This window comes from Spermophilus citellus, assembly GCF_964194105.1.
Source record: "Spermophilus citellus genome assembly, chromosome: 3".
Taxonomy (NCBI): Eukaryota; Metazoa; Chordata; class Mammalia; order Rodentia; family Sciuridae; genus Spermophilus; species Spermophilus citellus.
Genome location: NC_138184.1, coordinates 80,662,055 through 80,677,989, shown reverse-complemented (window position 1 = coordinate 80,677,989; position 15,935 = coordinate 80,662,055). Strand labels below are relative to the sequence as shown.

General features: G+C 36.4%; 1 protein-coding gene across 5 annotated transcripts in view; it reads right to left on the bottom strand.

Moving 5' to 3' along the window:
* TAOK3 (TAO kinase 3) overlaps positions 1–15,935 on the bottom strand; it is a 190,015-nt gene that overhangs the window by 53,852 nt on the left and 120,228 nt on the right. For all 5 annotated transcript variants that reach the window (XM_081287950.1, XM_081287948.1, XM_081287951.1 and 2 more), the window contains 4 exons: positions 14,858–14,971; positions 13,221–13,312; positions 2,330–2,423; positions 1,137–1,218 (listed from right to left, as the gene is read on the bottom strand). In XM_081287950.1, the coding sequence (XP_081144076.1) occupies positions 1,137–1,218; positions 2,330–2,423; positions 13,221–13,312; positions 14,858–14,971 (382 nt within the window). The remainder of the gene's footprint in view (positions 1–1,136; positions 1,219–2,329; positions 2,424–13,220; positions 13,313–14,857; positions 14,972–15,935) is intronic.

Below are 15,935 nucleotides of genomic sequence, written 5' to 3'. Positions count from 1 at the left end.
CAGAGCTGCAGCTCAGATGGACAAAGCATTTCATGTCTAGAACATGAGCTGGCTCTACCACAAAGCAGAACAAGACCAAGTCCCTGGGCCTGTTGTTTCTGTTACCATATTCTTGTGGTCTGTTACTTACAAGAAGAAAAAACCTACTTTTAGCTGAAAAAAATAGTTAGCTTCAGGTCTATCTCTTTGGGAACACTCAAGGCCAGAAAATAGTAGAATAATATTTACAGAGTTCCAAAAAGAAAAGATAAGAAAATATAAACCAATAATTTGTGATCCAGTTAGGGTGGTCTTTAATGATAAAGGCAACTGATATTTTTAAGTTTTATATAATTTAGGTAAAACAGTCCTTCTTAGGCATTCTTAAAAAAAACCAACAAGCAAACAACAACAAAAAACCTGCTCAGTACCAAAATCCAGTCAATGTAGAGATGAAATAAACAAGAGTTAAAAATACACATTCAGAAAAAGGTTAGACACCTGGGTCATTCTGTGCCAAATAAAGGATATTTATATTGTAAAAGATTCCCACATGCTTTGCTGATGTCCATGAACCAGTGTGGCCACTGTACAAAGTCTATAGCACAATGTTACACAAAATGGACACATAAAACTGTGATGTTCACTTCCAATAAAGGCAGTGCTGTGAAACTACTGTCACTGAGTGCATGACATGATACTATGTAAACTTGGGCTTTGTATAGTTATCATGCATCTCCACTGCCTCAAGATGTGGCAACAAACTAACTCGAAATTGTTGAGCTAGCATGTGACCCATCAGCAGACTGTCCTGAGGATACCGCATTTAAGTTCCACTAAAGGGCAGATGTCAGTCGTCAGAACTTTACGAGGATGATCAGAACAAGAAGAGGAAATACTCTTTATCATAAAGCAATAAAGGAGGTGGAGTGAGAAAGAAAGGGGCATGATGGGAAAAAAACTATCCACAGGAAACATACAGTGCACACACCGTGATAATCCTGCCGTTTCTATGCCTCCTGCTCTCTCTGGGTAAATGTTGAGGCAGCATGCTCTAAGCCAGTGTGTCACCATGAGCTGCCAGGAGAATGATTTGCCATGTTCCCCCACAACAGCACTTTAAAGCCCCCTCCTCAAATATAAATTTGAAAAATTACCCGTAATAGTTCCGCTGATGTTGGCCTTTCCTGAGGTATTTTCTGCAAGCAGTAATCAACAAATCTTCTAAAGGAGTCTGTCCTGTGTGCAAATACATCAAAAGAAGATAAAATGAGGGTCTGTAGAGTCCTTGGATTTATCTTAGAAGATTTTTTAAAAAATCAAATATTTTGGAATATCAGTAGCATTGAACTATTTTTAAGTTTACGGTACCAAAAAATTAATTCTTTTGCGTAATAAGCGTGGACAAAGTTTCCAGTTAGTTAACATATACATACATCTTTACATTTAAAGAAGTAAGGTCAGGTCACATATAATAATATATCAGAAAACTAAAAATACTATCTTCTATGTTAATTTAATACCCATTTTTCTCCTCATTGTGTTAAGCCTGTAGTCCTTGTTGCCTGTTAACTCCTCCACTACCCATGACATATGACTTGCTGTGTAAGGGACAGAGAAGCCAGGAACATGCTTTCTGAATAAGAATACTTCCTACTTTGAATGGTCCACTTTGTCTACTCTTCCTTAAAATGGCCAGTTTTCTGTAACTCTTGTGGCCCCCAAAATGTTACACTTTGTTATCTTTTGAGTGGATAGTATATTCTCTGCCCCCAAATATTTAAATATACATACAGGGGGGAAAAAAAGACAACTGGAAAAATAATGACATCAGCAGGGGCACTTTATCTCTGCTGACAAGTGATAAGAGATGAGATGATCAATACCAGACGTCAGGACCTGAGTGACTAGACTGGCCAGGAAGACAGCTGGGGTGAGTTCCTGGGGGGATTTCAGTCACTGCACACAGTAAGAAAGAATACAGTCAAAGGGCTGGAGTTGTGGCTCAGTGGCAGGGCACTCGCTTCGCACATCTGAGGCACTGAGTTCCATCCTCAACACCACATAAAAATAAATCAACAAAATAAAGATATTGCATCTATGTATAACTAAAAAATAAAAAAAATAAGAACACAGTCAAGCCAAGGAGAAGCAGAAACTCTATGTGTTTGCATGTGCACACACACATGTGTGCATAGACAGCTGTTGCTCATGAAGTATTTGTGTTACTCTAACACACAATGGAGGAATAAAATGCTTTCTAGGTCAGATATTCAAAATATTATTCAATTAAAGTGTCAAATACCTATGGAGACCTTCTTAGAGATGGGAGATGGTAGCAGTGTCTTACCATTCGCTGGACTGTAGCGTTGGGGAGTCGTTCTGGGCAATGTGATATAAGGCACTCATTGCATTCATATTGAAAAGCGGGGGCTTCCGTTCCGCTAGAAGAGGAAACAACCATAGCAAGGCAGTTCTCGAAAGAAGTCAGGCAGACAGTGAACTAGGGAGCAATGCTCTGCAGCTATATTGATAGCTCGTTACTGTCATCATGCCATGTAATCCACTTATTTTAATTTCTAAGGTCAGTCCAGGATAGCCATTCAGAAGCTCCTGGTCATTTAACATACATTGGCCATGTTTCTCACAGAACCCACTTCAAAAGAATAAAAGAAAAATTCCTTATGTTTTTCACGAATATTCAAAAGACGGACCTTTGCCTGTTTCCCTATTAGGAGTATGAACATCTTTGCATGTATGTGAATTTAAAAATATGTACGTGTTTTAAAAATTCAGAAGGCAAAGTAGAATAAATACCATTATTACAGAATGGAACATTTTAAACATCACTAAAAGTACAGAAGAAAATTCTATTCAATGAATACTGTTTGGTAGCTCATCCAGGTCAAAAACCAAATGGGGGAGGGCTAGAGGGAGATTTGGAAAGAAGAGAAGAATAGATAATACATCAGGGCTTGTCCATCCCTTCATAAAGACAAACTCAAGAAGATAGGTATTTCTTTTTCTTTGCAGAGCAGGGGATTGAACCCAGGGTCTGGCACATGTTAAGCACACCCTATGCCACTGAGCTACACCGACAGCTGGAGGTATTTCTTTCTAGAGCATTCACCCCACCTTAGTGGAGTATAAGACAACTTTAGGCTCTTCCTTGGTATGCACATTTAGTACATGTTCACCTATTATTTACATAAACACACAAATCTTTCTTCTCTAAAGAAATCACGTGCTCCAAGAGAGCACAATCTTATAACCTGAATTCTTTTATTCTCTTAGAATATGTAATAAAATGCTATTCACATATCAGGTGCTCTATTCATTGACCAAGGAAAAGAAATAGAACTTTAGTTCTGAGCACATTTAATTTTATGCTATTTATTAGTTATTATGGCATAGAAGATAAATCACCACCTTATACCACCATGCTTACCCTAATGGATTTTTTTAATACAGTCCTACTTTCTAATTCATAATCTGATCTCTGGTTTCACGTGAGCATCTTAGTTTTGAGATTAATCACTTCTAAAATGACAAATTGGGCTTATCCTATGCAGGTTTAAGAAACTGAACAAGAACTAAGGAGAGGCCTGGCAGGGAGGCACACGCCTGTAATCCCAGCGGCTTGGAAGGCTGAGGCAGGAGAATGGAAAGTTCAAAGCCAGCCTCAGTAACTGTGAGGCGCTAAGCAACTCAGTGAGGCCCTGTCTCTGAATAAAATACAAAATAGGGCTGGGGATGAGGCTCAGTGTTCGAGAACCCCTGAGTTCAATCCCTGGTAGCAAAAAAAAAAAAAAAAAAAAATTAAATAAATAAATAAATAAAGGGAGTTATTTTCACTCAGAGGAATAAGAATCTGTAAAAGGCAGAATAGTTAAAAAATAACACCCAACACCAGGATGGACAACATTGAGAAACAGTGGATTCTAGTCACTGGTAGCACTTGGGTAGAAGGCAGACTGCATTGTTCACCTGTGACATTTTGGAGGGATCTCTGACAGTCTTCATTCAAAGATCTCTGTAGAGATCTCTGGAATGTGATAGTCTACGATTCTATGAATATTTCTTATAGACCTGTCCACAGAATATTGTTTACACTCACACCAAATAGATACTGGCACATTAGGGACAGAATAGTTAACAAATGGAAACTTGAAAGTTGCAGTGTGGATGAAGGTTTCAAGTGCAGATGAGAAGACAAACTGGTTCAGGTAGACTAAAAAGATTCTAGAACCTGGCCTTCTGGCAACTTTAACTGTTTTAAAACCACGAGAAACTGGGTGTATTGGGGCATGCCTGTAATCCTACTGACACAGGAAGGGGAGGCAGGAGGATCCCAAGTTCAAGGCCAGCCTGGGCAATTTAGCAGGGCTCTAAGAAACTTACCAAGACCCTGTCTCTAAAAAAAATAAATAGCTGGGGAAGTGGCTCAGTGGTAATGTGCCCCTGGGTTCAATTCCTGGTATCTAAATCTATAAATAAAATTTTAAATACCACGTGGAACAAGGTATTCACCATGTAAACATCAAGGAAATCTCATGATTCCTGGGACAATGTCCAAGTCCTGGTACAGAGGCCTTCGTCCTCTGTTCACATGGCCCTGGCTACCTCCAGAGCCTCGTTCTGAGAAGCAACTCGTTGCCCTCTGTCTCATGCCATCTTTGACTTCATTGAAAGTACCAACCCCAATCTTTCACAGGGCTGTTTGCTCTGTGTGAGTTCCCTAAACTTCCCTTCATTCCCTAAACTTTATCTGGCTTATTATTTATTAACTTATTGAGATGGAGTCTTACTATGTTGCCCAGACTGGCTTCCAACTCCAGGGCTCTAGTGATTCTCCTGCCTCAGGCTGCCAAGCAGCTGGGATTAAAGGGGTGTGCCTCCACGCCCAGCTCGGGCTCATTCTTGGCAATCTTTCAGACTTCATCTTGAATAAAATTTTATTTCCACTAGGTCTTCCATTAGATTTTTGTTGTGGCAAATTATGTTTCTCCTTCCTACCACATATCACAACCCTCATCATTTTTTAATTCTACTTATCGATTTATTTAGGTGCTGGGGATTAAATCCAGGGCCTCACACTTGCAGGCAAGTGCTCTACCACAGAGCTACATCCCCAGCTTGGAATTCTTTATTTAACATGTGTCCTCTTTGCTAGACTTCATGAGGGCAGTGATGTGTCTATTATTTCATCATTATATTTCTAGTGCTGAGAATAGCGTCTGGTTGCACGCTTACAGAAGAGCTAGATATCAAAAAGAAAAGGGGATATCATGCACTATTTATTCACACTTTCAATGTAATTTCAACATTAAAAGTACAATTTAAAGTACCTTGTTTGCACCTGCAATTTCATTAAACCTCAAACATACAGAAAAACCACTGCAAATAAATGAAGGCAAGGAAAATTGAAGCAAGGAAGAAACTCTGCCCATAAAGAATCCTTGTGCAACAAACAGTCACAAAAATGACTGAGAAGAGACTAAGCCTTGGGGATGTTGCCAGACACTATGTGATGCTTCTCACTAGCAGTAGGACAGGAACCTCTTATTCGCTGGCAAAAGGTCAAAAAACCTTTAGAACATTGAATTGCACAGGAGAAATAGCAGAGAAAGGGGATGAAAGAAATTTAGGAAGACGATAAGAATAAAACAATAACAAAACTTAGTAGTAATGAGAACAGCAGGAGCTCAGACTGGAGCAGGAATGGGGAGGTCTGTAAGAAGCAAGCCCTCTGCCCATGAACGAAGATAGCCAGCCATATGCTGGTAGAATAAATAACTCTACCAAAGAAGCACTGACTAAAGGTATTCCAGCCACACAGAGCGCCGAGGTCTGGGAAACATTTACTAAATCTGGGCTTTGGAAGGTCTCATCCATGATCAAGCCTAGGAAGGCTAGGTGCACTACATAAATCCTCTGAGCTGTGGTGACAGGACTCATCACTGAGCCAGCATACTAGAGCCAGCATACCAGGGCTGGAAAACTGTGGCCTGTTAGCCAAATTCTGGTAGCAGCTGGTTTTTGAACAGTTTTACTGAAACACAGCCATGCCTGTGCATTAATGTATTGTCTACAGATGCTTTCACCAGTAGTTGTGATGACACTGTGGCCTTCAAAGCCTGAAACACTTGTATTCTGGCTCTTTACAGAGAGCTTATCGCCCCTCCTGTAGGTTATGACAGTTGGCTTAGAGAGTCTATAGGAGAAGCAGAATAGGGATTGGGAGCGCTTCTAAAGCCACCTTGTAATAAGGAATCCATATTTTCCTAAATGAAAGGAGAGGGTAGAAGCATAAAAAAGGTAAATTAACTATACTAAAAGAAAAAGTACCAGTTTCTATTGAACTTAAAGACAATGATAACATTTTTATGGCTGCTTCATCTGTGTTATACAAGATCAAGGTTCAGAGAGGTCAGTTCAATGAAGTTTCAGCAAACCACACTGCTTGCCAAGGATCATGCTAAATCTGAGTGACTGGATTGGGCTTTATTTTGAGGGAGATCAAAGGGTGCCTCTCTTTTTAGATAAATACCACTTAAAAAGGCAAAAGGTTTCTTATGAATGGATGTGGTTGACAACCATCACAATTAATGATAATAATAACTGCCACCATTTATTGAGTTCCTGTTCTGGGCACTCACTGCCTTCCATCTATCACATCTATTATTCCTAATTCTTAAAAGAGCCTGACAAAATAAGTTTCATTCTTCCAATTCTCTAACTGCAGAAACCAAGGTTCCTCTAGGCTAAACAGTGAAACCCAGTCACAGAGTAAGTGGCTAAATCAGAATTTCAACCTAGTCCTGTAAGATTCGAAGGTCTGTGGTCCTTTTACTAGGTCACAGTACCTCTTTAATAGCCCTGTTCATTTTATGGATAGATAGTACTAGAATTTCAAAATGAAAAGAAAAAGCAGCAGTTGTAGAAGATTGAGTCTAACTCCATTCCCCCAGGCCATCACAGCACCTGACAGATTAGAATGGCTGTCTGATGAAGATTCCAGGCAGAGAAGCCACAAGCTCCACTTGTTTCTGAGCACAGTTTCTTCAAAGTGGATCTTTTTTGGTGAAGGAAGTGTCTGGAGCATCAAGATTAGTTTCTCTTGAAAAAAAAAATCTTGAAAAACAGTATCTGGTGACTGGACTTTTTCAATGTCCACGAGTTTTCACAAAAGTCATGCATTTAACTAGCTTTTGATGGATGATGAGTTCAGCAGAAGATGGTTTCTAAAACAGGCTTATGCATGTAGGGACTCTAAGGCTTGCTCTTTGGACAGAGGAGCAGTGGCAATGACATTACCATTGTTTGGCTTTGTAATGTGACCTCAGCAATTTGATTTCTAGGTTAGGGTGTTTTTAAAAAATATACACTTACAGAAGAGCTAGATATCAAAAAGAAAAGGGGACATCATGCACTATTTATTCACACTTTCAATGTAATTTCAACATTAAAAGTACAATTTAAAGTACCTTGTTTGCACCTGTAATTTCATTAAACCTCAAACATACAGAAAAACCACTGCATACGGTATATCTGAAATAGCTTAACTTTCTTTTATTTAAAAAGGGAAAATAACTCTTCTTATGTGTTTACATTAACAGAATCAATGCTAGGGAAATGAAGATATATGATAAAGCTGTTAAAGAAATACTTATATTATTTATTATATTACTGATATAATTTTTAAATAATGGCTGAGAAATTAAGAGTCCCTGGCAAGTAACAATTTTGTGAATGTTTGTAATAGTAAATATTCTACTATTTTATGACTCTGCATCTAAGATGCCATCGATTATAAGATGTATAACTATTTAATATACACCCTTATTTTATAACTTAGAGAAAATGTTGCCAATTATAATATGCTATGGCCTATAAAATATCTCCTTCCTTTTTTTTACTTTTTTAATTTATTTATTTTTTTTAGTTTTCGGCGGACACATCTTTGTTAGTATGTGGTGCTGAAGATCGAACCCGGGCCGCACGCATGCCAGGCGAGCGCACTACCGCTTGAGCCACATCCCCAGCCCTCTCCTGCTTTTTAAAAAAAATTATATTTATTTTATTGGATTTTTGACAAACATTATTTCTAAAAATATTAATTAAAATATTCTAAGGTATATATAAAATGATGTTTTGTTATTCATCTACACTGCAAAGTGATTACCACAATTAACATATTTACCATTTCATATAGTTACAACTTTTAGTTGTTGTGAGAAAATTTAAGATCTATGCCCAGCAACTTCAAGTATACAATGTATTGTTATTAACTTCCCCCAGCCCTTGTTACCTCCTGGTTTTAAAGAGATGTTAAAAATTTGGATGAACTACCATTGTCCCAGGATAGTGCTGATGATTACTGACATTTATTAAGAACACATAATACAATAAAAAGCACCTGAAATCCATATTTTCATTTAATCCAGACAATTCCCATAAGGTAGGGAATCTTATTATACAAATTTCACAGACAGTTAAAATAACTTGACCCAAATCACATAACTAAGAAATGTCAGAACTAGAGTTAGAACATGAGTTTATCTGACTGCAGACTTTTTTTTTTTTTTTTAATCACAATTTGATACTATCACCTTTCAATGTGAAAGTCTTTCTAACTGTAGATGACAACAACCCTTGGGGAGAAGGCCATCTTGTCTTTTAATTTGGAAAGTCATTTCATAAATGGTAATCAGAATTAGGCTGACAGCATGTCATTACACATATTTCAATTATTTTTATTTTTTTTTATTTTTATTTTTTAATATTTATTTTTTAGTTCTCAGCGGACACAACATCTTTGTTGGTATGTGGTGCTGAGGATCGAACCCGGGCCGCACGCATGCCAGGCGAGCGCGCTACCGCTTGAGCCACATCCCCAGCCCTCAATTATTTTTAAACAAAGACAAAATCAGGAAACAGGCACTGGGCAGGGGCTGTTGCAAGAGAGGAAGACTTCAGATGTTTCTTGGCATCTCTACCTGTTTGCCCAATGTCAAGTGATGCGTGAAACATGAGTCATTACTATATCTCTATAGGGTGTAAAACCTAACGTGATGATCTTGAATCATCAGAAAAGGGCGTTTGTTGTTGTTTTTGTCCCGTTGAGAAGGATGGAATCCATGTTACATTCCAGAAGGATTTTGGTAAGAAAAACACTTGTGAAAACTATGGGTGAGCACTAATTAGCTATGAGGTTCAACCTGGCTGGTACATTCTCTTAAAATATCAACCAAGGAGTTGCTGCTCTGGTTTCAGCATTATAAGTAAAATTTCAGTTCATTTGTATTTCCTAAAACTTAAACTGCAAAAAAATAATAATCTACATGAGTATAATTAGCTGTTATTCAGTATTTGGTATGTGCCAATCACTATGTTAAATATTTATTTTAACTTATTTTGAAACCTGAAAATACCTATGTATTGTTATTTCCACTTAGCAAATGAGAAAACTGAGCGTAAGAGAAGTTAAAAAAAATGGTCCAAGATCACACAGCCAGCATCAACATGTCACGTAGCTCCGGGAGGTATCACTTACATCCTAGACTATGTGAATACCTGCTGGCATGATGTTGCAGCCATACCTGGCGATCCTGCCAGCTAAGTGGTGGTGAAGCCAAGATTCAAACCCAGGGTGTTTAATTCTGAAACTTATTCTATACTGCTAACTCTCTGCTATGCAGAGAATAGTCCCCTTACAAAGGATGTGCTTTTATTTCTAATTTTTCAAAAGCTTAAATGCTCAATATGTAAAGCATAAAAAATCTGTAGAATATTATAGTAGATACCTACAATTAGATTATCATTTTTTGTTTTGTTTCAGATCTTTGTTCTTTAAAAAAAAAAAAGATATCTCTTCCCTTCCATTCTCCCAACTTACTATTTTGGAGTTGTATCTTTTATATCTATGCTATACTCTATTAGTATTCATAGGATCTTAACAACATATAAAAGCACTTATATAACCTCCATAATTGACATGATACTGTATATGTACTTCCTCAATTTTCTGTTCTTTAGATACTCTGATTTTAGATCTATCCATGATGGTATATGTAGATCTTGTTCATTATTAACTGTGATATAGGATGCCACAATTTATTTATCCATTCTCCTTTGAATAAGAATTTAGGTCATCTCCACCTTTTCTGGCTCCTACCAACAGGGCTGCATCTTTGAACACATTTTCCAATGCACCTGCAAAATATTTCTCTGTGTCTACTATGAGAAGTGGAACATTGGGTCATTGAGACCACTCCTCAGTTTTTCTAGCTATGGCTGACCAGTTGACATTCCAGAGGGGTCTTATCAGTGTTGTTCCTACCAATGGCAGGAAAAAGTCTTGTTTCCCTAGCAGCTTCTCCCAATTTATTATTTGAAGAATTAAAACCTTTTGTTAATCTGGTAGATTTAAAATAGTTTTAACTCGGATCTCCCCAAACATTAATGAGAATGAACATTTCCCAATGCTCACTGTTCATTTTGGTTTCCTCTTCAAAGAATTGTTTGATCAAATTCTGTACTCAGTTTTTTTCTTTTTCCTTCTGGTTGTTTGGTCTTTTTCTTTTTAGTAAAGAAGTTGTAAAAGTTCTTTATAAATTCTGAACCAACACTCTGCTGGTTAGATCCATTTCACCTACCTTCTCTCTGTCCATGACTTGTCATTAAAATTTGTCATTATGTTTTAAAAATATTGTTTGGAAAAAATTCTTCCCTATACTTATAAAGGCAATTGAAAGTAATAATATATTTACACAATGCTTACTATATACCAGTTCAATTAATTGCTTTGTTTATTAATTAATCCATCACCAAAACAACCCCACAAAGTAGGTGTTATTATTAATTTTATTTGGGAGACCTCAAAACTGAGACATGAGGGGTATTCTCTTAAATCTTTTAAAGTTTTACTTTTAATTTTTGGATATTTAACAAATCTGGAATTTATTTTAATGTATGGTATACCTAGGAATCTAATTTTAGTCCTTATCATATAATTAACAAAATCTATCAGTATTGTTTAACAAATGAGCCACCCTTTCTCCATTAATCTACAAAGATTTTTCTTATACTAAAATCTGACTCATATGAGTCTGTTTCTAGATTTTTTCCCCCTATTCTATTGGATACTAGTCTTTACCTGGATCAACACTTTACTAATTTAGTTATTATGGTATGGATTCTGGTACAGTGATTCTTCTGCCTGAATTCTATTTGTTCACAATTGCTTTGGCTAGTTTGGGCTGTAAGAGTTTTACCATTACTCAGTCAAGTTCTGCAGAGTGTTTTTGGAAGTCCATCCTAAGTCTTTTTTAAATATGCAAGTATTTCTGATGAGAGCAACTCAAAATCAGTAGAATAAATCTTAATAATATCCTTTGCAATGAAAAAGACTAGTAAAATATTAGAATTCAAAAAAGAAATCTATAACCTCAATGTCTAGTAGTATGGAACCAATTAAATAAATTATTATGTATCCATACACTGGAATAAAACAATGCCATCAAAACAATGGAAAAGATCACTAAGTAATATTTTTTAAATCCTCAAGGTATTATTAATTAAAAAATCAAAGCATGGAACCACATGTATATGTAAACTTGGGTGTGAAAATGAATATAATCAGTATATACTGGGACGGGGATATAGCTGAGGGGCCATGGTTCAATCTTCAGCACGCCCCCTAAAAAGCATAGATTCTCATTCATTTGTATATTAATAAAAAACTCTGGAAGGATACATAAGAAATTAGTGATAGTGATTCTCTGTGTGTCGATGGGGAGGAGCAGGAGGATGGGAAATACGTGGATAGAGCCAGGAATAGAAGAGGAAGATACCCTTTTATTATATGTTGTTTTATATATATACATTTAAAAATTTCCATCTTCTGAGACAGGGTCTCACCATTTTGTTGGACTTGAAGTTTTTTTAATTTAAAAACCATGTGAATCTATCACTTAATTAAAACAAATTAAGTGACTGTTCTAATTTTTCTCTTGGAATTTTTTCCACTAATATCTCTTTAATGTTAGAAAAATAGAAAAAACTACATCCTTATCCTATGTTCCTTGGTTGAAAGGGGTCAATGAAGCACTGGTAATGTACTTTGTAGGTCAAACATTTTAGAAAAAGAAAACCAGAATTCGAGAATCAAATTGGAACTCAGAAAATCCTTACAGGATCAATTTGGAGACCAGGAAAGAAAAAAATCAAAGTCTAAATTTAGAAAATCAGACAAAAGAACTTTTCAAAAACTGATCTTAAACTTAAAAAATTTTTTTAATTTAAAATCTATAAATATCTAGATAAAGTCAGGGTTATGAGCCAGCTCATCCTGGCTTTGGAAGGCCAACTGTATATATCTTTCCTCAAGTTCACATCTAGTAAACAGCACACCGGTAGCTTGGAAGTGCCACAGTGGGAGTATTTACACTGGGGGAATTGGCAAGGGTTACAAATCAGAGGCCCATCCCACCACCAAGAGATTCATTTGCTAAATTTACTAGTTGGCAAATTTGTTAAATTCACTATTGGATAAAGGTAATTCAAGATATATTGAAGTTCAAAATATACAACTGGAGAAGAGATTCCATGGAATTTTAGATAATTTCACAAACAATATTTTGGGGAACAATTTTATGGTTGATATATCTTCTAATATGAAGTTTTCTCCAAGGTTGTACTCTATGTGGGTCATATACAGTTTTGGAGTACAGGCTCAGAAGCCTTCTATCACTTTTTTGGATTTCCTTCTTCAAGTTGAAGTATAAATTAAAGTAATGAATACTACTGTGAAGACAGGACACATGTTACTCATAGTATGGAGAATTAATGTTTTTCAAATATTAGTATACACTGTCTTATATTTCCATGTTTGTGAATACCTATGTCTGTTCAAATTCTTTTAATTAAAATAATAACATGAAACGCAGCTAAGAGAAAGCAATCTTCTGTGTTGTACAAGAGCACAGAAAATCTATAATAAATTCGCATTGCCTGGCACACATGTAGCAGTTAAATAATAAATTAAATAATAACTGGATGAAGGGCTGGGAAAGTCATTCAGTGGTTGAGCACTTGCCTAGTAGTTACGAGATCCTGAGTTCAATGCCCAGAACCACAAAAACAAAAACAAAATGAAACAAATAAAAGGTGGAGGAGTTAATTGACAATCATAAGGAGTGAGTCTCAAAAATACAACCAAAACAACCCTCTTCACTTACCCAATTCAATACAGGTGATACCGAGTGACCAAACATCGACTTTCCCATCGTACTGTCCTTCATCCATAGCTAAGATAACTTCTGGAGCCATCCTGTCAACAAAATGTGCAAAACTCAAGTTGTAAGTTTTAAAGAACATTTCTTTTTTATAAAGTGAGTCAATGAAATAGCAGTTCTTAAGGGTATTCAACATTTTTTATCTGCTAGATTTCCTTCGATAAATTGTTTTTAAAGAACACTATTCAAAATATCAGCATATTTAATGATCTACATGAAATGACACTGTATTCAATATATCCTGATTCCGTGCTTCACTATCAGTTTGATCTTGGGTAAGTTATCTAACCTATCTGTACATCAGTTAATTTATCTACAAAATGGAAAGAATTCTAGTAGTTATCTCATAGAGATTCATAAAGGATTAATACATATGAAATTTAAAAAATATTTATTTATTCTTGGTACAAGGGATTGAACCTAGGGGTACTATGTCACTGAGCTACATCTTCAGCCCTTTTTATTTTTTGTTTAAGATAGGGTCTCATTAAATTGCCCAGGCTGCCCTTGAACTTATGATCCTCCTGCCTCAGGTTCCCAAGTTGCTGGGATCACAGGCCTGTGCCTCTATGCTCAGGAAACAAATAAATTACTTTAAACAACACAAAAAATATCTTGTGGGACAACATAAACCAAAGTCATCAGCTATTCCAAAGATACTACAACTTATAAAACAAATAGGTTATGGTAATGGATGTCACCTCACAGGCTTGTCCTTAATACATTTTCATTAGCAGGGCAGGGGTTATATCAGGTTGGGTTTGCTTTGAGCAGTACTGTGTTCTGTTATTATGTATAAACATTTGCTTAGTAAATGCTATCTGATTATGAGGGGAAAAATCCAAATGGCAACTGATTTTTTTAGTAGGTAAGTAATTTTGCAGGGATATAAGTCATTCTGCAAAATATACTGAAATTCCAATGTGTCTATGAAAGAAAATAAAGGAATCTAGAAGGGAATAGGATGAAAAACTTGGAGTGGGAATGCCATGCTAGGTGAAGCATCAGAGAACTCAACAAAGACTTGAACTGAGATTTTTTTTCATCAGAAAGTATCACTTACGCTTGCTGTTAGCCAGATAAGCCTAAAGAAGTCCTCTTGTCCTTACCTGAAAACTGGTTCAAGAGAAAAGTTCAAATAAACCTCAAATGAAAAAGAAAACCTGAGCTTAGTGGGTGTGTTGATAGTCTGGCTCAGTTTACACACAGTGACATCAACCACATTGGAACAATGTAAAGTGATTTTTATACTGAGAGAGTCTCTCTCTCTCTCTCTCTCTCTCTCTCTCTCTCTCTCTCTCTCTCTCTCTCTCTTTCTTCTACTGAGTAATTCTAATCTTTTCAAACAAAATTTCCCTTTGGGGTACACTGCTAAGACACTGTCAAAAAACAAAACAAAATGATACCATTACTAGGCCTGCTGGCACCTGTCATCTCAGCTATTTGGGAGGCTGAGGCAGGAGAATTACAAGTTAAACATCAGGCTTGGCAACTGAGGGAGACCCTATCTCAAAAATAAAAACAAACAACCTCCAAACCAATGCTAGGGAAAACAATGTCATATTTGCTAACTTACATACCAGTAAGGTGTGCCCACGAAGGAGTTGGCAGGAGAAGCTATTGAGGCTGATCCAAAATCAGCTAATTTCACCTGACCTGGCTCTGTTAGGAGAATATTTCCTGCTTTAATATCCCTATAGGAAAAAAATAATAGGGTTAGAAAATTATTTTCAATTTTGATTATGGAAAAGGTCAGAACATGCAATTAATAAGGCAAAAACTTTGTTTAAAAAAAAAAAAAACTTAGCCAGAAAGGGATTTAGGAAGAACCACATGTTCTAAGGGGCCCAGATTCCTGGGTGTACTTATGGGCAGGTTGTAGTCATTACTTAAAGGTGAGGATTTCTTCAGAGGGAGGGGGCACAGTGAGGAAAAAGGCAGAGGTGGCAGACAAAGAAATCTCACCAGGTGCTACTTATAAAGGCATATTCTTAAATGCTAAATCCCATCACCAGCAGTATTCCCAGTGCTGGGAAGATTGGTGAAATGTGGAATTGCCTTTTTTCTTTCTCTCTCCCAAGTTCCACGACATTTTTGGAACCTAAATAAAACTGTGATGACTCTGTGTTGACTACCTAACCAATAGTCCTCAACTACACACATACCTTTTCTTTCTTGCCTGTGACCCTTTCTCTTTGCTTTTAAGTGTAACTGCCACTCTAAGGCATTTGAGGGTACATGTTATATAGAAGGTGTTATTTTAAAGTAACACCATACAGTAAAAAGAAGACCCTGAAAGATCAAAACAAACAAGGATTAGGGGTTAGGAAATTGCATTTCTCTTGTATTACTACAATGAGTATCAAGTGGTCACTACTAAGGATATCAGATGTTTTATGCAGCAAAATGTTTTAAAAATATGATTTAAAAATTTATTCATCAGTATGATAATTTAGAATGAGAAGATGTGGATGTACTTATTCTTTTTTTTTTTTTTTTTAAAGACATGATATGTAATGGGTACTAGCAACTAAGAGTTGTATGTTGATGGGCCATGGAAAGATAAAACAGAAAATGAGGAACTTATGTCAAGTTGAAAATGATCAGGTTTGAATGCTTCCAAAACAACTTTTATAAAAACTTTCCTTGTAAATTCAG